This window comes from Zootermopsis nevadensis, unplaced genomic scaffold, assembly GCF_977971745.1.
Source record: "Zootermopsis nevadensis isolate Lab colony 2312 unplaced genomic scaffold, Znev_1.0 Znev_ptg000024l, whole genome shotgun sequence".
Lineage (NCBI taxonomy): Eukaryota > Metazoa > Arthropoda > Insecta > Blattodea > Termopsidae > Zootermopsis > Zootermopsis nevadensis.
This window is the reverse complement of record NW_028259156.1, coordinates 8,967,803-8,992,579: the sequence shown is the minus strand read 5'-3', so window position 1 is coordinate 8,992,579 and position 24,777 is coordinate 8,967,803. Positions and strand designations below refer to the sequence as shown.

At 36.8% G+C, this 24,777-nt stretch overlaps 2 protein-coding genes across 16 annotated transcripts in view; one reads left to right on the top strand and one right to left on the bottom strand.

Annotated features, from left to right (window-relative positions):
* The window catches only part of LOC110827981 (E3 ubiquitin-protein ligase sina-like), a 635,101-nt gene that overhangs the window by 353,057 nt on the left and 257,267 nt on the right, over positions 1–24,777 (top strand). The gene's annotated exons all lie outside the window — the stretch shown is intronic.
* Positions 10,382–24,546, bottom strand: LOC110836935 (uncharacterized). Of its 3 annotated transcripts, none has more exons than XM_022078665.2 (4): positions 24,442–24,546; positions 17,591–17,661; positions 15,557–15,678; positions 10,382–12,111 (listed from the first exon to the last, which is right to left on the bottom strand). In XM_022078665.2, exons 2-4 carry the CDS (start codon positions 17,641–17,643, stop codon positions 11,555–11,557), a joined length of 732 nt encoding a protein of 243 aa, XP_021934357.2. In that variant the 5' UTR covers positions 17,644–17,661; positions 24,442–24,546; the 3' UTR covers positions 10,382–11,554. The 3 variants fall into 3 exon arrangements, with proteins under 3 accessions (XP_021934357.2, XP_021934358.2, XP_087211504.1); XM_022078666.2 differs by having other exon boundaries at positions 24,429–24,535; XM_087355378.1 differs by lacking the exon at positions 24,442–24,546 and adding an exon at positions 17,766–17,784.

The window sequence follows — 24,777 nt, the reverse complement described above, 5'->3', positions numbered from 1 at the left end:
GTATGTGACATGAACACTAGAGGCCAATAGCTTATGTCATTTCGAGAGGCAATTTTAAATCAGAAAGCACACGGTTCTTCGTTTTGTTCGACACCCTTCGGAAGGATATTTTCTCTCTTCCCCCCTTTTTTTTCGAAGTTTTCCACAACGGCCCATTTGCTGTCTTCTCCAGCTGCGCACACGGCACACAGTTAAAGTACGATGTTTGGATATTTTGAGAGACAAGGATGGTGTCTGCTAAAGTGTTCGAAATATCATCTAGAAGAAGAAAAAGTTTGGGATAGGGAGGATAGAGGTTGAAAACGTGTCGCCTGCTTGTGATCGGCGACAAGAACACCACCACCACCACCCCCATCTCCTATTCTTACCCCACACAAACTACCCTCGGATCCATAGTTATTTTATACATACACACTCACCACAGCGTTGTTCCGTATTCGCAAGAAATGTGTAGCTCATAGAAGACCATGCGTGAACCCGTCTGTCATGTTCTATACACCATATGCGCCTCTCTCGTGATAAATGCCTACTCACATTAGTGTCTAGTATCAGTTTCAACGCTGGCACTTCGGGGATAAGAACACAGAATACGCACGCTCTTGCGAATTGCACCACTGTAGCAGGCCAGCAGCGTTTTATGCCTTTAAAGCGTAGTGGTAACTATATATTCCACATGCTTTAACATTCATTATCTCTGCATTTTATTACGTTTTCCTTAAACTTAATTAAGCAACTGATGTTTGTAATGCAGACGTGTTGTGAATTTTTAAACAATGTAAATATAAATTTCAAGCTCCAAACTAATGAACTCTTAAGAGCCCTGTGTATGTAGTATGATCTGCTTTAACTATTTTAACTCTGCGTTTTTCATTCAGAGTGCATGTTTTAGCTTTGTGTGATTTTCAGACTAAACGCCGTTTAAACAGCACAAATAACATTATATATGTGGCGGAGACGTGTTATGTTTTCTTTGCGGTACGGACTGAATGTTTAAATAATGTGTTTATTATCATCGTGTCTTCATAGTGTTAACACACCTTCGAATACGAACTTATCATCATACACTATTAAATACGGCGAATAGAACTTCTGGCCTGCACAGCGTTTTAGTTTAGAATGTGTCAATTTTGGAAGTACGACCCAGAGATACACAAAACGTGTTACAGCCATCGTAAAACGATATGATCGGTCACAGGCCATAATGACAGGAAGAGAGTAGGAAATTACAGTAGAAGCTGCAGCAGCTAATACTGGGATTCCCCTAGGTCGTTCCGTGCCTCTCACTCCAGCCTCCGCTGTCAGATCCAACGCCTTCAACATCCATTTTGTTTTACAGTCGATCTGGAGTGGGCTCGACTGCCTGCAGAGCTAACACTGAGTCACATACAAATAACTGATAAAGCACGTGGCTTAGTCGCATTTGAGTAGGCACAGTCTATGCGACCCTACGGCGACAATTCTAAGATTTATCAAACATCCATTTTGTGTTGCAAAGTTGAGAGTAACGCTATGCCTCTAAATTATAAAAAACACTACTTCTACACGGTTTATTCAGGGCTCCGATAAATTAGATTAATATATGGAATAAATATTTACTTCTATTCAAATAAAGCCAAAACATGGGAAATTACCTTAAATGACCTTGAAAATTTTAAAGGCTTCCATTTTACAAATCCTTGGGCTGATATTGTAGTCACCTTGACGTGACCTTGACCTATCCGTGACCTCAAATTGACATATGGTCATTCAGAGGCTACAGTTCGGCAGAAATAAGTATGAGAGACATTGCCTAGAAATGAACTTGAACATTTTAAAGCCTCTATTCGGCAAACCCTTTCGCTGATTTTGTCTTAGCCTTGGCATTTCCTTAACCTAACCGTGACCTCAACTCAACATGTGTATGGCCATTAAAAAACTTGTCTGAAGCAAGAATTTCTATAATTTTAAATGTTTGCTCTCATCTTGGGGCTACTTTTGAAAACGAATATTTTTAAGTCTGAGTTATCGTTTTAAATCTAGGCCGTGAGAATACTTTTACAGGTGTTTATTGGTTAACGTCTTATGCTATGCTATTTATATTTTCATTTAATGAAATAAAACTAATACAACATCAACCTTCTAGTTTGATAAACAAATCTCTGAATTATAAATAGGCCCATAGACTGCATGTGAACATAAATGTTCAAGTGCAATAGCTCCCGTCATTCACAGGCTTCAGTTGTCTGCATTTTTCATTTTATTGTAGAATATTTTAATTTCATAATTTCATTTATTATAATATTAAATCATACGTTGTATAGTAATCAATTTGTTTTTTAATATATTTCTTGTTGACTTACAGGTCTAGTTTTACTATCAGCACTAATCTTACTTAAAATTCAACATTTGTAGTAAAACCAAGGATGAAAACCGGTGAGGAGGGGTGGATACCTGTACTTTGCACACATCACAGCCGAGTGCCACCTTAAAGCCATGCGTGTATTCTCTTTGTAACCTATCGTTTTGTGTTTTCGTGTTATTCCGCTAGGAGATATGTTTTCCTCCCATTCACATAGATCGGTTTATAATGCATAATTCAGCTCCTTCATTATACCTTCTTTAAGGTTCATGCATGCAAGTTTATAAAAAGTTAAGTACAGTATAAATACACTTCTCAGAATCATTTGAAATCATAAGAAAGTTGTGTACGGAGCGGTGTATGAGTTCATTATATGCTCCATCGTGATTTGTTACGCACGAGGATAATTGTTCTTGTCAAAATTTACTCTTACATTTTCATTAGATGGTATGTATACTTACTTGAAATTTTCAAATCCATAGAAAATCTTAGTTTTTTCATTACTCCATACACTACATCAGCAAATACAAGGATCCGATATGGCCATTGTCGCTTATTTTTCAAACGTTCATATTGATGCTCACTTTCTAACATAACTCTCCATGGCGTAATTTGAATTCATAGTAAGGCAGTGATTGAGGAGTAACATCCCGCTTTCCAAAATTAACATTAAAATTCGTACCTAAATTAATTGCTTCCGTGTTAAGATCAAACGTTCAATAAATTTCGATTTTCCAAACATTAAATTCTGATGGAATGCAATAAGGGTCTGCTTAACTTCTATTTTGTTCCAATTTTTATATTTTCCCCTTCTCTGTTTCCGAATCGCTCATCTAAATGTTCAACAATTCAATTCGTATCTTAATGAAAACACTTCACCATTATGAATATGATCTGGTTAATGCTGTTTAAGGAAGTAATCCCTGTTGAATGTAAGAATCGTACATATACATACAGAATATTCAGTTACTAATTGTAGAAGCAGGATTTAATTGTTTTAACTAATATAAAGTTTTAGGTTATGTGTTTGTAATCTTTTCATATTCCTGTCGCTCTTACGGACGTAAAAAGATATGCTGGCATCATCTAATCATAATTATTTAAGGAATATTAATAAGGGAACCCCAAGTTCATACTCGTCTTAAAACAGCCCTTTACAGGCCAATTACATTAATGAGATTAGGTCAACATCTTCACACTCAACGCCTTCTTCAAACAATTCACTTCCACTCAGATTGCTTCTGGCTGTGTTTGACGACGTGTATTCCAGCAAGCGTGTCTTCTTGTGGCCAAGCTCATCCTAAGTACAAGGAAGCAAAATACAATAGCACCATACCCATACCTCCACGTGTGTTTTGTGAGGTCGGTTGAGTTAGCTCATATCAGTCCTTCAGGTCAAATTTTTTCTCTCAAGTGTGTATAAACTCTAAAATAAAATTCACCACACGTCTCCTCTGCTGCCTGATACACTCAGCTTTCCGATAGTTTATGTACTGTTCATGGTAGTGTAAAGTACATAACTCACCCTGCAGTAATAAACATCGAAGTAGACACCATCAGAGCTGATAGTTGGCTCTAGAAAACCTGAACTGTGCTGTCTGAGTTTCGATGTGCCCTCGGTAAAAATACCTCCTTTACTCAAATTGCTGTAGAATTTGCACATTTTCCCAAAACTCTTCGTGTTAAATTTTCTGCGCGAAATAAGTAGTGATTTAGAAATTTCGTGTTTTCACTGTGATTAAAATATGGTTTCTCATCTTTTGAAATATCATGCCCTGTAATCTTATAGTCAGCTTTCTAGAGAGGGCGTGGACCGAATTTATCTGGCTCTGAACGGCCAAGAGTAGCGGGCTCTTACGAATACGGTAACGAAATTTAGGGTGTTCCATTAAAGGCTGAGAATTTCTTGGTCAGCTGACATAATTACTAATGTTTTAAACAGGTCTAAGCCCCAAATCCCTTAAACTCTCGGATAAATTAAACAAGTATTTCAGTGTTATTATTAATGTTATTTAATAAACTGCAAACTGCAATTAATATTATTTAATAAACTGAAATCTGAGCTAGATAGCAACGTGCATAAACAAATTAATGATATAATAGTAATCACGATAATTTTATTAAACTGGTCGATTAAATAAATCCTACAAAGTAGAGATTTGTCCACGAACATTTGTGTGTCAAATAAACTGAAATCACACCAAATATTGTTAGTGGGAGTCACTGTTTTACACATATTGCGTTAACGTAGGGCATTTCTCGATGTGCGTTATTTTTAATATTGATTACGTAACACGTTTGGTGCACAATATAGGATGTGGTACGTAGAACTCGCTGCACTCAGGTTTTATCAGGTAATAAACGAAGGTTTGGTGGCCGAAAATAGAGAAGAAGATACACAATAATGTAGCTAGAGGGGGGGGCGGGCATCAGCAACATTTCCTGTGCCACAATTTATGCTGAACGGACGCTAAAGTAAGATACGCTTTGTCTTCCATTGATGCGCAGTTTGCACTTAGATCACGCTTATTTTCTGCGCCGTAGTGGTAGAGGGAACGTAGAATATACCACCTTTTTCCGAGTCTTCCATGTTACATGCAGAGAAGAGATATAAAATATCCTAAGCTCGTTTCATACATGATGCTACGCTCACAGAAGAGCTGACTCAGCGAACAGATAATGCCATACACAGATAGTTTGTGTTGTGTCTTGGGCTTTAAAGTGATGGAGTTTATAGACAGTATTATCCCTTTAAAGCCCAGTGGTAACTATATATACCACGCTATAGTGGTGGGTAACCCTGCATTTTAACCACAAAATATATTTAAGACTTGTGTATGATTCTCAGAATGATCAAGTTTTCCTAAACAGCATTAACCAGTTGGTCTTGGCATTCGAGAAGTGTTGTGTTTTCATTTAGGTGGAATTAAATTTTTAATTCTTATATAGATGAGCTTAGACTCAATGTATTGTGAAAGTAACGCTCCTATAATTCAGAGCAGGAATTGTATCTGTTCATTCGGAAACGTTATTTTAAACAATTCTAATATACATCCTCATGCCATCACTCTGTGTCAGATCGAACAGTTTGATATATTGGTACTTTTGTGTTCGGGAAAAAATTTGTGTCATATCTCTGCTGTAGCACCTGCTATATTGATTTTATCGGAAATTATGCTTATACAGATTGTTCTATTTGAAACGCAGCCCTGACTACCACATAAACCCTTTACGCACAAAACGACTAAATCAATTGATATTTGTATTCTTGCAGCCATACTCCGTTTCTGCAGCTGATACCCTGCTTTAAATATGTAGGACTTTAATTTAAGTTACTCTGTTGCTTAGTGAGCACAAATAAACACTTCCTCTGTAAGTATATTTTGTTACATTCTCTGTTTCGTTACAAAGTAAAGTAAAGTAAGTAAAGTTTGTCCCACTATACGCCATGTAGGCGCTTGTGGGGAGAGGAGGTATAGCTCCTCTCTTTCTTGACCTTGGCACTAGATGAGGGTGAGTGGTCAGCATCACGCCCCGCCGGCTTTACCCCCGGGAAAGGACCCCGGTACCCATTGTAGAGGAGGCTGGGTGGATAAATACATTGCTAATTCCTTTATGAAAAGCATAAAACCATTTCGATGCGAAGTGTTGTTTGGAAATGAACACATGTTGCACCTGCATAGCGTTTGTGCTTTTGCGCAGCTGACGTGAGCAGCGTCCTAGTAACCAGGGTGACTCAGATTGGACTGTCGGAAGAAGTTTTGGACTGTAGTACTTGACTTCCCTTTGTTTGCGTTTTAAATTATATGTTCTGTATTACCACCTTGTACCAGCTATTAAAACTGAGAATGAAGAGTGTATTTATGTACGGACCTATTACGTAACTATACTGTATCGGGTAATACAGATCCGAAAAAGATTTGAGGATGATAATGAGTAGTGAGAGAAGGGAATGTGTTGATAAATCGAGCTGTTTACTTTAATACGGGTAATTTATCCCAGCATTTCGTGGAGTGTTTGAAGAAAGCAACATAATTTAGTAACTAAAATAGCCAGTCTGGAGTTTGAATTAGAAATTGTAACCACTACCAGTTAGTTGGTTAGTTAGTAGGTTAGAACATGATGTATAACCAACGAGTTATTCTTATTAAATAAATTGGAACATCCACAAGCCGATCCTACAACAGGTAGTTTTATAAGCATTTTTCATTTCACTGACGAGGACTGGTGTGTTTTAAAACCGAAGGATTTATGTCATGATCCATTAATATCAGGCAGAACTTGTCATAATAAATCATACGTGCGACATGTTCCGCATAGACGGCTGGACCAGATACACTCAGTCGGCTGCTTGTCCAAGTCAAGGCTGTTGCGTGTTTCTGGGTCATCTGGGGAATACGCTTGTTAAATTCCTTGCTTTGTTCCGAGCCATAATTGTTTCACTCACACGATCTTAATGATTTTTCAGTGGTCGTAGTTAGCTCATGAAATTAATCATTAATTAAGTTTGACTTTAGTTTTACCGCTAATCCAGCTTTCTTAATTTCAGTACCAGCGTGTAATACGTAGAGCTGTGGTTAACACTAGACTCAAGTTTGGCTTGCCTTGTACTTATCATGTCTCCAGATTGAGACTTTAATTAAGCACCGTGATAGCAGATTCTGTGGAAAGGCAGAAATGCTTTTTATGTTTGAAACTTAGAGCTCGTTCCTTGTGATCAGTTAAGCTTTGCTATAACTAATTACTCTTGTGAATTAAAATGTTAAAGAACTAATTAAGACGAATGGGGCTGTGATAAATTGGAATTCGCCGCTTGTTTGAGCAGACATAGGACGATAAAGGACTGCACCTGCTGAGAATTCTGTAGGGAAAATGCATTGCGTGCTTTTTCCAAGTTCCTACAACAAAAATGTAGGTTGGCGCCTTCTAATAGACACTTCAGCTTTGTTTTGCGTCTTTCCTAGTGTGCAACTGTTGGATGCTGTGTACTCTCCATAGGTAAGAATTCGTTAGGTTTCACAGCATTAAATAACTGATTGAAGGAAACATTTTAAGCACTTTAGTTTTTCAAATTCGGAGTTAAATTCTAAAAGACAGAATCCTCTCGAGATTTTTGATGGTATTCATTAAGACAGGCCTCAAATCTATGAGCACGAAGCTACAGGTTCCTCTGTTTTGTAGTCCGCAGGGCAGTAGGTACTTACCACTAGTGCACAGTAAGAAAATTGTTATTGAATCTTCGAATATGTCAGTTAAAAGCAGCTTAACCAGGATGGTACCGGTGTCATACAAACTTGGTATATATTTGCATGAACTAAAATAAACTTTTTACTGTTCGCCATGGATGTGTGAGCCTAAGTACGTACAAGAGAGAGACAGTCAGTGAAAACGAAAATGTGCGATTCCGATAAATACTATGAGAGACACGTTTTGACAGGTGTCGGAAGATTGTTTGTAAATGAGGAAGACGTGAAGTGGTTTAAGTCTTTTATGTCACAACAAAAGTCACATACACTAAATAAATATGTTCCAACTATGCTAATGAACTAGTTGAACTGATTTCCTTCTCGCGACTTCTAACATTTTTTTTAGATTTTTATTTTTCTATATAAATACGTTCCTCGATGATATTTTATTTAATTAGGTACCGGAATTCTTTTGCTTAAAAGAAGCCATAAGGAATGTCACAGGATACCCCAAAATCATATCTACTGACGGCGTAGTAAATATTATATCACAATTGTTGGGCATTACCCATCGCTGAGATATAGTTCATGTCACCACATGTACCCTTCTATATAGTGCAGGTTTGTTTTATATAAAACGGAACCATTTGTAAGGAATCTTGTTGTTGTTGACAAATGGTAGAAGACGGTTCATCCATGTCACTTGTTTTTCTTGTATTTTTATAATCTCCTTAGCAACTTTTGTTTGATTATTTGTGAATAAGAGACGGTCATCAATATGAATTTCTCTGCCATCATACAACCATCATATGAACTCTACATCCTTCCGTTTCCATAACATAAATAAAACAACCACGAATAGAGTGCGCACACAGTGGGACAGGAAGTGTCCTCCGGAAAGCCCGCATGGTAGAATACAAGCAAGTACTTCATCACGTTTCCCCTCTACCCCTCACACCCTCAACATGACGGTTATATAAAGTGAAATAGTGCTCATAATCTCGACTAGCGTTTATGTATGAGCTGTAAGCACAGGTTCACATGAACTTTCTTCCTCTGAGAACGACAGCGAAACAGCGTACTGTTGTGTGACCGCCGTGGTAGAAAAGTTTTAACCCTTTAAATCTCTGTGGTAACTACATGTACCACCCGCTTTAACAATTAAAAACAAAGTGTATTTATGTGTTTCGTGTGATTATCAGAATAAACATCTGTTATTTCCCTCAACAGCATCAAGCAACTAGTATTTGTATTGCAGAAATGCTGTTTTCTTTGCGGTAAGGACTGAATTTTTAAATATTATTTAGACAGGCTTCGGAAATCAAAGGGTTAAAATATGCGCTGGTGATATTACGATGATAATAGCTTTAAGTCAGGGTTTTCCATCGTCTTCAAGACCGAGAGCTAAATTTCTACAGGCGTATCGACTTCCGGATCTCAAGGTTTTAAATAAGTACTTGTAAAAACTGTTTATGAGTTTACTAAAGTCGTTAGTAAAGTAGTATTATAAATTAATACACATATTACTGAATCATTTTCTTTAAGGAAATTAGCCATTATTAAGATACTTAAATGTGGTGCCCACATTTTAATTTGTAGACACAGGAAATGGCCAGTATATTCTAGCTGTGGCTGATTCATTGCAGCTACCAGTTGATCAATGCATATTTCGGTTGCATAGCAAATATGTACTTGAGGCATATACATAAAACCGGAACTGTATAGTTTCTACTAACCAAACATATTTATTATGATAAAATCCACACTTGACTGCAATATTATGCAATATACCAACATTCATAGGGTAGTATACGACTCTATCGTGTAATGATAGCATGCCATGATGCTGTCCAGTTGTAATTTGTGTAACGTTTAGGGCTTTTAGATATATCTAGTCATACTGTAAACTTGAATCCTGTATCATCTTCTTCGCTCTGAGCGTATTATTTGACAAATCCTATTTCAATGAAACACCGGACTGAATGCAACAATTTTAAATTGCTAAGTAAATAAATTCGAACTCTTGGGGTATCATCCAAAAGGAAATAGATCCTAAGAACGGTTGAAGAACACAGAGTTACTGATAATGAAAATGTTAAACAGAAACTGTTAATAACAAATAGAAATATATATATCACCTGAACAATAAAAATCACTAAACCTTGGCTAAACAGTTCTGAAGGAAAACCAGAAATTTGATTGTCCTTTCGTTAGGCTTCAAGGGGAAGGTTGGAGGAGTTCTCTAATCGTAATAGGCGAGGAATTTGAAACTGAAAGGTGCCGATTATTATTATTATTATTCCACTTTATAGGATATTTACTTTCATGTACCCGAGACAAACCTTGCCCCTGAGGTACATAGTGCAGCAGCCATTTCCGAAATACATTTTGTTTTAATACGTGTTACGGATATTATATAGTTTTATTTTATTGTTGTTATTATTATTATTATGCCTAATCGTATGCCAGGCATGTACAGTTATCATAATTATATAATTTAGTCAATTTATGCAAGTGGCATGCATCTAACTCTGAATTTTATATCCGAAAAGCTTGAATTGATTTCCAATTATAGGACTTTGATCAGTACGTTAGGTTTGCTTCTAGAAAGATGAGGAGCTGTGACAATGTGCACATAAATTAATTCGAATCTCATAATATATCAGCACATTTTGAATTTATTTCCGAATAAATTGATGCAGATGTGTTGTTGCAGATAGGAGTAAATACAGTGATGTAAAATTGGGTTTATGTGTGAAATATATGCCAGTTTATGGAATGACTACTTTATCTGGTTCTTATATCATCTACATGACAAACAACATGGACGTTCAAACTATGAGTTTAATCACCAATATCTGCAGAACGACATTTTATTCGAATTCGGTGAAATTCAAGGTTTTTACATTGCGAATGCGCACACGACCAGATGTGAATATGTGAAATATCCGTTAATGACCAATGTTAGCAAACTTCACGTTTGAACATACACTGCTTAGTTAAGCACACATCTTTGTAAGTGTGTTTGCTTTACACAATTTCTTATCGGATACTCTTTGATACGTTCCTTTCTTGATATTTGTAGTCTATAAATTCAACAGTTAGGCTAAATTCAAATATGCTTGACACAATATAGTAATATGTTTTACTGGTAATTCACATTTCCATCTTTGTAAAGATACAAAACTCATCAGTGTGTAGTACGTCAGGCGTAGAATCCAAGTAATGAATAATTAAATCAACAGTATATCTCTGAAGCAGCAAGACGGATCTATTAACTGTTCCTCTTGGATACCTCTGCGGAATATAACTTGTTTTCGTTTTTATTTATCTTACTTTCTTTACATATTAAAAATTACAAAATATATTTTTAATTAAATTTGAGGTTATCAGGACAGTTAAGGTGACGATGTTGTTCATCTGTAGTTGGACGCCAGTAGACAAATGCCAATATTTCGGAGAAACACTGTCTCCAACTTCAAGGCTGAAACACTGGTAGCTACTAGTCAACACGGCGCCAAAACCCAGAAAAACGATATAGTCACATTTTATGTAGCTTTACAGCACACATCATACACATTTCAGTAATAGCTGGTTAACTAAAATGTAGATGGAGTTTCTATTACACTGTATTCAGTGATTTTCCATTTTATTATACATTCCTCTCTCTCAAATTAACTAATATCTATTGTATTATCTTGTACATTTACCTAGTTTACTAATAAATATTGTTGTTTTTTTCTTTCAAAACCGATAAATTCATTAACAATATATCAGTTAAATTTGAGATCCTTTCAAGAGGACATGTTCTAGTTTTGTTTGGCATTTATTCAAATATGAGAAGGAATCAGTTGGATGAATTTTCTTTCAAACTGAAAATTAATGTAAGAGTTAAAGTCCATAAAATTCAACATGGATCGACACGAAAACAATGTGATCTGAAGAGAAGAATGTAAGTTGGGACTGTGGAACAGTTACGAAATTTAAATGCCTAATGCAGATTTAAACTCTAATAAAATTCTGGCGTTTTTCATCGAGAAAACGAAAGAAATAATGTCACAAATACAAGCCACCTCGAGATTGTGAATATTGGTGAATCACTCCTCTTGCTGGTCCTGGCAGATATGGGTGTACTCACAGTCGTCACGCCAGGAGTTGTTGTAGTTCTCGTAGATTTGATTGTTGCTGCTGTTGTGGTCTTATCTTTAGCAGTTGATTGGCTTGTAGTTTTTTTTTTGGACAGAGATTCGTTTATATCTGGGAAAGTGATCAGCGTCGGACTTGTGGTTGTGGTCGTCGGAATTGTGGCTGTGGTCGTCGGAATTGTGGCTTTGGTCGTAGGAGTTGTGGCTTTGGTCGTCGGAATTGTGGCTGTGGTCGTCGGAATTGTGGCTTTGGTCGTAGGAGTTGTGGCTTTGGTCGTCGGAATTGTGGCTTTGGTCGTCGGAATTGTGGCTTTGGTCGTCGGAATTGTGACTGTGGTCGGACTTGTAGTTGTTTCAGTTACAATAGTGGTGGTAGGTGTGGTAGTTGTAATTGGTGTTGTACTAGGAGCAGCTGTAGACGTATGTGCTTCTGCGTCATGGTCTGAAAAAGAAAAGAAGTTAACAAAACCTTATTTAATTCCAAAATTAAGAAGCCAAAGAATTAGAAGATGGTTCAAAGTAGGAGAAGGTCATTTCGAGAGAAAAAAATCTATTATTGAGACCTGAGGGAACTGTGCTGTTGTCAACGAGTACTGAAAATTGTGTCTGGCATAGTTTCGATCGAATTTTATAACATTATGAAAATATTTAGATTCATAACTACATGCCGTACTTATTGTATCTTCTTTTCGGGTGAAATCTTTTATTTGTCACTTATTTCGTCATAAATACGCCATTTTGTTAAAAACTTGTTAATTGTTAGGTAATAAAGTTTAATACATTAACTTTTCAGGAGCTCTAAAGGTTTATCACACATAAAACACGTGGGAAAGGAGCCAGTTTCAGAGTGACCTGTATCTTATCGGGCATGGAAAATTCCTGTTCTTGTGCAAGTAAGTACACATCATCGTAATCTTATTACTGCGATAAATAAATAAAAGAATATTTCACTAAGCCAGAAGTAGGTACCACGACAGCTGCTATGGAAACAGGGCGCGGCCATATAAGAGCTGAACATTCTGTTCGAAATATTGCATGGACAGCATTATTCCGAATAGTAACAAAAGTTTATGATATTTATGATAGTTACTGGATTGCTGGGAACGACCCGTTCTTCAAGTGCCTAAGCACTGCGGGTCACAACATTTTCGTTGGCTTTGATCTATGGACATTTTGGTAGGACTCCTTGGACGAGGGATCGGCAGCACAACACAGAAAGACGCGGACAAACATCCATGGATTGAGTAGGATTCGGACCCACGGTCCCAGCGACCAAGCGGCACAAGGCCCACGCCTTAGACCACTGCGGACCCCTATTTACGTTAGAAGCGGTTTGAAATTCAGATGAGAAAGAATTAATATTTGTAAGTTATTCGTTTCTCTTTTTGTTTGCGTCTCTGCATTAGTATCAATTGAGGTTACCGTCAACTGTCGCTGATATTTTTCAGTGAGGCTGAAACATGTGCAGATGATTGCTAACCTATGTAGTCTGAAACTGCTTCCAACCTTCAACATATGACTAAAAAATTGAGACTTGTGTATATTCTCTCTCTCTCTCTCTCTCTCTCTCTCTGTCTGTAGAAAAGTCTGTATTGCCTTTATTTTCGACAAGAAATACCAAAATTTACTAAAGTAGCATGTCTTTATATTATCATCGGTTATAGAGACTAGCTCCACTTGATGTATTCAACAGAGTTGGTTCTCATACATTTTACTGAACAAAGAACTAGTCTTACTAGAGTCACTGATTCCATTTGTATGTATATGTAGGCTTCAGAAAGTTATTTTGTTGTGTATGTCGTATAATTTAATTATCCTACTGGGAAGTCCCGGAAAGCACTTCTGTATGAAGAACGACCAACTCAGTGGTAAAAGTGAGTGGCACGCAAAGAACTGGATGGAAACCTGCAGAACTTGTTAGAGGTGATCGTAAATATGAGTCCCACGTAACAGTGGGTGGTAACAAAGGGAAATTTATAAAGTGCAGTGGAGTTCCAACAGTTCCATGATGTCAGGCCTCGTATCGTCGTGGTACGGTTGGACTCCCCTAAAAGGGTGTTCAGCTGGATTCAGCCCAGAAACTTTTAAAAAACGACCTCGATTTAGAATACAATGTCTGTGGTTAATTTTACCAAAAAACATTATCTTCGGCTAATATCTTATTATGCAGTCCTGTGTCTTGTAGATTAATTGATTTTTGTTATTGTTTAACAACGTTTAATACCTATATGAAACAGGTTGGGAAGTTTTGAATGATGGGACGATTATAAATTAGAAAGAATGAGAAATTAAGCTATTCTTACCAACTTTAAGGGAATAAACATAGCACATGCCTGGAAGGTCTGAGGAATAGCACGAAAATTATCAATCAGGATGATCGGTTTTTGATCTACGTTAGAAATACGGATCTAACCTATTCGGAGCAGGATTACTAAGAAATCTCCCACGACATTGGTTGCACGTCTTGCCTTTAGCTATTAAAACGTTAATATTATGTGGCCTTCCGTTTCTTTGTGAAGAAATTAAGGGTTTATTGATCGCTGAAATAAGAGTGACAACGCAAACCACTCCTTGTTACCCTGCACTAGACTGAGTCATGATCTTAGCAAGAGATGGGAAGGCAGTGATCAGTAACTGTGTATTTTTACCCACTCTGTCACAATGAACTCTTTTAAGCGCGTTAATTTTAACATCTTTTGTTTTCTACCACTCTTACTCAGGATACGGTTAGAGAAAACCCCCACAAAATTTCACAAAGGGTATCCAACGCATCCGGACGAGTCCACTTTGGAGCTCTAGGTTTATATAGGACAGTTTTAAAACGCGAGATGTTCCTTGACCAAATTACGTTCTCGAGAGCTCTCCACCGTGTAGTTAATCACCTCCACGAAAATATTCGGTATCAGTTATGAGAAGAGAGGACCAGACGAATTCATAAAATAGTGGATATTCAAGACACAAGATGGGGCTCTTCATAATGTTATAACTAAATTTAGTAAAATGGCTTTTTGTAGTCCTTGCAAGGCTACTGGACGTTTAAATTATATGATCGAACATCGTGCTTGTTGAATGGTTGGTACCGCTCGTCAGATCTCAGCGTGGAAGCCGAGTTACCTGACTATTTTGTGGTTTTCTTCTGAATGGAAAAGTGGACCGTGTACATGATTTAATGATACATAAACTGTATACAGAGATCTGTGGCCGCCCAACACCAGGTTTTCACGGCCACAGCACTATTAGCACTTCTTACTACAACTATTCCCTAATGCTACTCTACATAACTATTCCTTAATCCCTAATACTATTTACATAACTATTTCTTATTGCTCTCGTGCCTTCTATCCCAGTGGCAGTTCTAAATTCCTAATTTTGACCTGTCTTTTAAATCTTACTTTATAGAACAGGAAGTTCCCTACATCCCTGACCTCCGTGTCATTCGTAGTGCTTAAAATTTTCTTGAAGGCCAACTCTTCGCCAACGGTGAACCACTTGTTCCTCAGGAGCCGTTCCCTCCACCTCCCGGTTTCCGTACACTTTAATAGTATGTGAATATCATTATCCTCCGCCCCTCATAAAGGGCATATTCTTTCATACATACTTGTTAAAGAGTCATGAAATTAAACAAGAATAAATTCATTAATCTTAAACTACGTAAGACAATATTTACATCTTGTGTAATTAAGAAAAAAGAAAAGGAGTACAAATAGGTTATATATTTATTTGTTTCCGATGATAAATTAGATCTGTAGTACAAATAAGAAAGTAGGTTTTAAATTTAATAATGGAGGACATAGTTTAAGTTCGAAAATATAATAATTTAATTGATTCTATACACTTCGACACAAGCAGCAGCCAATTTAAACCCCGAAATTTTTGTCATTACTTACATTTGTTGTTGAGAACTATCACTGTTATGAGGAGAATGAATGTTGTCACTGCCAGGACTATAGACAGTACAACCAGTTTTCTCTCTAGAGGCGTCCGATGAAGGCAGCATCTTGAAAGAACGCTGAAACCAAATGCGCAATTAGCACCTCTCTGTTTAACCACCACTCGCAGAACAATGGTGTTCAATCATGCTTTCTAGTCATTGCTTCACTTATTGCCTACGTCTAGTACGCATGTATCTGCCTTTTGTGTGTAGTTAAATATCCTTCTTCAAGAGAAATTCAACTTCTCTATTTGAACAAACCTGTTACGAAAAATAAATAATTTTATTACAGTGTTCAAATACAATCAACCGTAACATGAGTCATGAACCAGAAGTGTGAGACGTGCGTGAATTATGGCGTGGCTTAGTTAAAAACCAATGTTTGTAATCCTTCATGTGCTTAGACAACAGCAAGAAAAATTTCTAGAAAATACAACAGAGATGGACAAAATGTATTTCAAACTCCCACTCACCATCGTAGTAAGTTTGTTGATGGCATATTACAGTATCTACATGGAGCACAGTCGTAACTGAAAAACTGAAATAATAGCTCACCTGGCGAAGAAATTTCTGTCTTTCACGGAACCCAAGTTGTCATTTCCGTGTTCATAAGTGGGCCAATAAAATTTAACCTGATGAGGCTGAGTTCATTACACATTCACATCTCGCATCTTGTATCTTTAAGTCGCGTCCTGCCATGTAGGCCTTGGGCTCTCAAGTGAAGTTTTCCCGGCTAACGTCTTATATGAACTCACCGTCGCTTCCATAAATTATACGCGCCCCATCCACTGCGTCTTCTCTGATTTGATTGTTCTAATATTGTTTGAGATAATACCTTAAATTAGGTCACGGCCCCTTCCTTTCATACCGATGAATACAAATAAATAAACAGATCACCTAGACCGCGTAATACGTTATTGTTTTAACATGAGTGCTAATTTTTAGTGCTCTGTTAGAAATTTGTGAGACACAAGACGTATATTCATAATTTTGATTAGACGAATCAAGTACAGGGATCGCTTATAAGAAATTTAGACCTGACTGGAATAATTATGTAAAAATTGTGTATTTGAGAGGAATAGTGTGTGGAGGATACAATTTTTGTGTAGAAAACTATAAAATTGAACTTTAAGTTTGAAATTATTTTAGTTCACAGTATGCACTTGATTAATTACAGTTCAAATTGTCAGATTTTGAAATTTTAAGAATCATATGAGACTCGACGTTTTCACTTCGATAAAATAGTGGATTGTAGTGTTCTGGATTTTGACACCGTGTAGTCTTGTGGGTGGTTACAAACATTTCCGAAGAAGGTACAGCAGTCATTTCCCAGGTATAAATGGTTGCTGTGAAATTGATTTCTTTTTTGTTTGTCTTGTGACAAACTGAACTGAACGATGTTTGTTGGAAAACAGTAGATTTAGCTAATCTTATCAGGTTTGGCCTGATGTGTTCGATTAGGCAGTGCCAAAGTACATGATACGTTATCACCTGTAGCTTTCCCATGCATAGGAAAGCAAGGAAGGCAAATATACTGTTCTTGGAATAGCTTACCTTCAATCAAGAACTGTAACTTAAAAATTATAAAATTGTCTTATCGTTTTGCAGGCATAATTTACACACGTACAGGTTCATAGTAATGTAAAATTGTCTTAATTATGCTCGTATCCTTTGTATTAACATTTGAAACATGTTTATAAAGAGTGATTCAAAACTCATACGAAACCGTACACATCTGTTAGTCACGCGACTTACTTTTCCCCCTCTTAATATTTTTTTCGTATTTTACCACAGAATCATGCATAATGTTGTTAACATTTATTTTGATGAATTTAAAGACTACGTGTTATTTATTTGAGCCAGAATTTTTATTATCAAATTGTTTGTGTAGTCAGGTCACCATTTTATATCAAACTGCAAGTTAGATTAGCTTTCAGATACTAATTTGTTTAAGAAAGAGCAGTAATCATACACATGTATGCATACTTACGATCTGCTCCCAGAATCATCCAGCAACGGAGAATACGCGTTACCATCATTCATCTTGCCGTTCGTTCTTCACTGCGAACAGAAAACAAGTGTAACTGGACGCAGAAATGTTGTTGCAGAACTTACGAAGCAAGCTTCATCAGCAGCTTCACAGGATCATAAGAACGGAATCTTACCAACGCAGCTGTTTCAGCGATGTGGTGTCGTACTAAAATTACAAAACAATATAGTCATCAAAAGTAATCTCCGTTGGACTTTATCCTCAAGCAGTGAGGATCAGTTTATATATCGTGTGACTGTTTCTATGAAACCTACTTGTTATTATCCCATAAGTGACCTCATCTCTCGAGACCCTGCCAACGGTTGTGTACTTTGCTTAAGGAAGGTAGTCCAGATGTAAAAGCTGTGAAACGAGAAGTGCCCTAGTTTTTGTTTCATAATAAATCGTCAGGCTAGAGGATAACATAAAAATATTAATAATAAATCCTTTGGAAATTGTCCAGAATTCAAATATTTCGGAGAGAGGGTGAAATATCAAAGTTACATTAAATAACTTATGGTTAAGTAAAATTCTTCGTCTCTGATAAAAACGTTTGTCCCACTATACGCCGTATAGGCGTTTGGGGTGAGAGGAGGTATAGCGTCTCTCTTCCTTGACCTCGGCACTAGATGGGGGTGAGTGGTCAGCATCACGTCCCGGCCGGCTTTATCCCCGGGAAAGGACCCCGGTACTCATTGTAGAGGAGGCTGGGTGGGCCCCAGAGCCGGTCTGGACGCAGAGGCTAGAGGAAAAATCCTCTGCCCCCGTCGGGGATCGAACCCCGGTCGTCCAGCCCGTAGCTAGTCACTATACTGACTGAGCTATCCCGGCTCTTCCTCTCTGATATAAGGAAACTTAAATAATGAGAGACCAAGTTCAACATCCAAAAATAACAGGGCTAAAATTTTGGTTCTGCATATTTAAATATTTAATTTTCCTTATATCAGAAATGAAAATTAAATATTTAAATATGCAGAACCAATATTTTAGCCCTGTTATTTTTGGATGTTGAACTTGGTCTCTCGGAACAAGGGAATAATACGCACAAAGGGCTCTTTAAACGGGGTGCTAAGGAGAATATCTTGAACTAGGAGCGGCGAAGTAAAAAGCGGAGAACACTGCACAATGAGGTGTTTAATGATTTATAATGTTCAACGAATATTATTAGAATAGAATGAAGCAGGATGGGTGGGGCATATGACACGTATGAAACAGGTTGCATATCCGTATAAGATTGTTTTCTGAAAGCCATTGGGAATACGTAGGTGTCGTTGAACGACAGTACCAAAATGAATCTTCGGAAAATATAGTGGGGACGTCGATTTGATTCATATGGATCAGAAGTGACCTGTGACGGGCCGTTTTGGATAAGGTAATGCATCACCTGGTTGCATAGAAGGCCTAGAATTTATTTTCTTTTACTGGCTGATCGTTTTTATCAGCTTCCCAATAAGGATTCTGGTTCTTGGACAAAGTTCATTCATCACTGTCTCTCTCATGTGGTTTTCTTAATTGTAAATAATGACTAATATGGCCCAGACTTGTCAAACTCTGCGTCTGCCAAGGGCCGCTTCAAAAGAGGTCACTGATCCAGAAGCCATTACACGCGTCTGGCAATTCGTAATTTCCTACTTTTACTAATTCGAAACTTAAGATATAGTTTTCTTTTCTCTATTTTATCACAAGCAGACACATTGTGAATTTCATATAAAAATATATTCACTTTATTTACTTGAAACATAAAAGAGATATACACGCAGCTATTTAAGACGCATTTTGAACTTCATATTTATTTAAAACTGGGGCATTTGAGACCGCATATCATGTACAATTTATTAAGCGAGTTGGGCCCCACAAATCATCGAAGAGGTCCCAGTTCGATATGTCTGCTCTAACAGTGCTCTGTCTTTAGCCCGTGTTATACAACTGTTTTATATTCATATATTCTGCTGCGACACAAAATTAATGTAATATTGAAAAGCTGGTCAAGTATGCATAACGACAAATGACACCCCGTGATGCAGTCCAGTATTACTCCATATTGATCGATAATTGAAGAATTTATGTGTTAAAACATGTGAGAATGCATTTCGTCATTAGTTAAATTAAAAAAAATTGTAGTTTGGGTGATTTGGCAGCATCGGGCACTTCTCCGGTTACGTATATCATCTGTGGACGGAATGTGAATGAAGGCGTCAGTTTGCGTTTCGTATAAACGTCGGTGAGATTTATTAGAGGACATATTTTGGGCGCCCGGGATTGATTTTTCAGTCGGAAAGACTGTCTAGTAAATCAAACGTTGCTACTAATATTAGGACAAATTTGAATAATGTGTACTACCAGTGTGTTACAACTACATTTAATACGCATATTATGCAATGTTAGGACGCATTTAAAATACAGAACAGGACAAAGTCTAGTCGGGTGACATGGGAGACATATATGTAACCGAAGCAGGATTTTTAAATGGATCTTAAATAAATATGGTACGGACTGAATCAGAATGGGACCCAGTCGTTGAATCTTGGGTAAATGGCAATGAAATGTCGGATTTAGTGTTATTTCCTACGTCAACTGAGATGTTAGTAGATTCTTAAGGACTTTGTTCCATGTCATAAGTCTTTGGCGTGGAAAGTACTCGGCCGGATGAACGAAACGTCCATCGAGTCAGCAACATGTTATTCACTCCATTTATCATGGCACTGATAACTTCGTTGGTTTTTTATTATTGTGGTTTAGTCTGCGTGGAAGTATAGAGTGGGGCTGAGCTGAAACCTAAGCGGTTTTATTAGTTATGAGAATCAGGAATAGGCGTTGATCTTGCAGTAGCCCCCTATTAAAGCATCATTTTTCATGCACCACTGCACTACAAATAATGCGTTCATCTGACAAAGAGGGTTCTTTGAGATGCAGAGTGTAATGTGTTGGAATTAGCTGTGTATTTTTCGTAATTAAAACAAATGTCTATAACAGATTTCGATGACTACAATTTGGCCTGATTTACCGCTTTAGGGGTGAGCATATCACCTTTCTTTCTAGTTATTCTGGATTTACTACGTTGAGTTTGTCTTTCTTGATCATAACAAATGTATTTTATGTTACCTATTTCGAGAAGGTAAGGGTTACTTAACCAGTCTAGTCTCTGTGTAGATAAGATCGCCCCATTTAACATGGCAGAATTTCATGGGAGACTTTGATTTCATCTGATGATGACAATAATATGGTGAATTTTGCATGTTAAATGCAGAGGTAAACTTTCATGTTTTGCAAATTTCTCGCAACCTAAGAAGCAGGAACTCAAACTGTGTCAGCAAAGTGTTTCCTGTTTCTGTGACAGAGAACAGAAAATCGTAGAGGTACTTGTGAGTTATCGGGACACATCGCTTTAAAAATAGGTTAGGTTAGGTTAGGTTAGGTTAGGTTAGGTTAGGTTATCTTAGGTTACGTTAGATTAATGTGTGTGGATAAATGACAAATACTTGAAAGTCATTATATTTTATTTAAATAAATTATAAAATATTATATTTTATTTTTATATGCATGAGATGTTAATTGTTGTTACTACCTGTCTCCGGAGGCCAAAATTCGCTTATAGATTTTAAAATTGCTTTAAAAATATCGCCGTTATCATTTGTACGCCGCCACATGAACTCAGCTAAATATGAATCCAGATGATGTCGGGCCGTGCCTCCCTGTTTTGTGTCCCGATAACCCACAAGTACCAATCGCAGATACTTCTCTGACGTACGATTTGTTGTTTATTTCTTTTGACAGTGCAGCGAATCAACATAGCTGCACGTCGGTAGTTCTTGGTTTATGGGTTTCCTATACTCCTGACGACATTTGATTTCCATAAAATTTGCTCAAAAATAATAATAGTAGATTTTATTTTAATAACTGAAATGAACAGTTTGTGATTTATCGTTTCTTAACATGTCTATAAATTCACTGTAAAACTGATACATGCAACTGGCACAACGAACACGGTCAAGTGAGGTCGCTATAGTGAGTGATAAGTATGACAACTGAATCCATTACAAACGTCTCAATGGAATTTTGCCTTCAGCTTGATGTGTGAAAAATACGAAGGATATTTCTCGTTACGGAGTGAGTGACGTAGGACACAGTGTATCACATTTGGTTGAATTGAGATTGTTTATCGATCTGAAGTAATGGACGTTGTCTCGGGGATGTGTGGCCTAAATGTCGTCATAAATGTTTACATTTTAATGGAAAGTGTCACAAAAGTAACCATGAAATAAAAATGTATAGACGAGGAGGAAAATGTTTAAAAATATCTTATTGAAATAACTAAAATATGTCCAAGACGAAGTTTTGATGCAAAACTAAAACCTAATTGCCTCTAATAAACGCAAAATAAGTTATCTAAAGTAATCAAACAAGGAGATACAAGAATTTTACATAAAATACCGTCTCTTATCATTTTTATTTTCCTGCTTATAAAATGTAATTTCGTAAAATAATTATAAATCTTAGATGGAAAATTCCTATCAAAAATGGAAAGGAGCGAAGTTCGACTGCCTACATAATATGTTCAAAAATGCTTCAACGTACTGAAAAAAGCAAAAGACAAATAGAAACGAAGTAAAAGATTAAAAATGTACACTGCTTAGTAACAATAAAAATCTGACCTATGGTTTGGGTTCGGAATGTATAAGCGGAAATGTGTGTATGAAGCAGGATATATTTACGTTTATCTCGACAAGAGCCTGCAGTAATCTGCAAGGGAGTGCTGATGTTTGTGCCTGACTGACAGAGTGATAAGACTGTTTAGTTTGCTGCCTCATAACCATTCGCCTGGGTTGTCATGTATCTTGTGATTACCTGAAAGCCAATTTTGTTCCGTAGTTTAAAGACTCAGATTTGAATGTAGGAACCTTCATACAGAATATGGACGGGTTAAGTACTGCATATGACCTTTCTCCTACGGAAGGTATAAGTAATTAAATACAAATGAAGTGTTTCGAGGGATATCTATCTCACTGGAGTGTGGAATGCTCTAAGATTTATGCATTACATATGGGATGAGAACACGTCCTAAAAACAGCCCATCAGCCCACACATCTTTTATTCGTATTTTTTCAATAGAATCCATATTTTACTCGAAGCTCAATTTGAACTAACCAGTCATCTCAAAAATCAGCACTTAACACACACATTTTTACGTGATATTAACATAAATTAAAACAGTATAACAATTTTTTTAAAAAAATTCTCGTTCAGATGTGCATTTGGCGAAAAACACAGAAAATTGTTTTCTGACTTTGTGCATTGCAATTTCTGTAAAAGTCACAGATATTAAACATCACGTATGAAAATAAAAACGTAAGTCACATTAGAAAAATACATATTTTCTCAAAAATATGTAAGCACATTATAATACGGAATATAGTGTGCAACATCTTTTAGGGTCACTGTATGTGTAATTGCCAAAGTAGGTCAGACCTATCCAGGATTGTGTTAACAGTAGTATTTTTTTCTAAAAATCTGAATTATTGCCCTCATTAGTGACAAATCATAAAATATTTTGTTTCAATGGCCGCTCACTTTGGAATCTTTTCAACCTTTCTTTGAACATATTCGCTGTCCAGTAATCCAGTTTTCATTTCCAGGGTAATTTGCCCCTGGCAAGAAGCAAGAAATTGGCAGAGTTTCGTTGGGAAATTGAGAAGAAAATAAATGTAATATAAAAATGTAGTTGTCAGAAATAAATTTAGGTATTGAAATTGTTAACGCTTCAAGGTGGGAAAGGGCTTTCTTTCTGAAACTACTTAGTCTTTGAATTCATACAATACATTGAGTAGCACATAAATTCGCATATCCGCCATATTTTTATTTTGGAAAACCGATAGTTTGGAAGGCTGGAATAGGTTGGCCTGCTGTGGAATTGTTGCATTAGGGTCCATAATATTAATATTAGAATTACCTGCTGTTTGCATCATCAGTACAATCAGTGAAGCGTTGATAAACTTCGATCAGACTACACGGATCAACAACCTAGAAAACATTTAGCTTCATATTCGTCGTGAGAACCTGAATATCACCATGTTCTTTGCGGTTTAGTATCCACACATGCTGTTTCAAAGATAATCGTTCTACAGATATCACACTGCATACTTTATATTATATTTCTTGTATTTCATTAAATATTTACCTATCTAAAATTATTATACTTAAGTAAAAATCTAGATTTTACTTATTTTATTTATCGACATCAGTGGCTTAGACTCTACATTATTCAATGTTTGAATGATTAATATATAATGAATGAAGGTAACATGACGAAAATTAGCTGCATAGCTGAGGAAGGCGACGGAAACCTTTCAGGGTACCTGGTCTGCAGACCGAGATTGGAAGCCGAGACCTCATAGTACAAAGCTGCGATATATCACTTGGCCTGGACGTTCGATCTTCCAGATTTTAATTTAATATTGTCTTAGCGAAAGTTTTATTTCACGAATGTCCACGAGATTTTTTGTAATATACGCTGCATTTTGAGGGAAATTGATGCAGTTCCATTTGAACTTCATGAAAAATAACTTATACGAAGAAAATAAAATTTAGCCTACAGCTTTGGCATGCGGTCCAGAAAATTCTGTCTTCAAAACATTCCATATTACCTGTTCTGTTTTCTTAAATGCAAGTAATGAAACAGATTGCATCTTATTAATCGAGTGATATAATAAATATTATTATAAACACATCATAGCTGCTCAAGGTAATTTGAAACCGGTGTTCATGTAAATGAAGTTATTCTATTTGTAAAATATAAACGTACCATACACTAATACCTTTTGCGGTGTGTCGGGTTGGTAGTGTTAGGACAGTCGTGTTGAGCTGCACTAAAATACACTCACCAATGCTCGCGTTGAATCAAGAACTACGCGCGCCTGGTCAGTTATCTGTCTCATTGGCTTCAGCACCGCCTCCCCTACCCGGCCTTGTGCTGATAAGGAAATCAGACTCCCGGGATATAAGTAGGGAAAAAGCAAAGTTCCTCAAACCAGTAACACAAAACTTGTAATCTGTAATTTCTGACAAATTCTATAATTGGATGAGGAAAATTAGAATTTTGTGGGGCCATACCATGAACCATAAGTCCACTTGGGCTTCTACTCTTTAAAAAT

Coding starts and splice junctions, on each gene's coding strand:
- LOC110836935 (XM_022078665.2), bottom strand. CDS start 17,643: ATGAATGATGGTAACGCGTATTCTCCGTTGCTGGATGATTCTGGGAGC. Junction 15,679..17,590: donor GATGATTCTGGGAGCAGATC/GTAAGTATGCAT, acceptor ATTTGGTTTCAG/CGTTCTTTCAAGATGCTGCC. Junction 12,112..15,556: donor GATAGTTCTCAACAACAAAT/GTAAGTAATGAC, acceptor TTTCTTTTTCAG/ACCATGACGCAGAAGCACAT.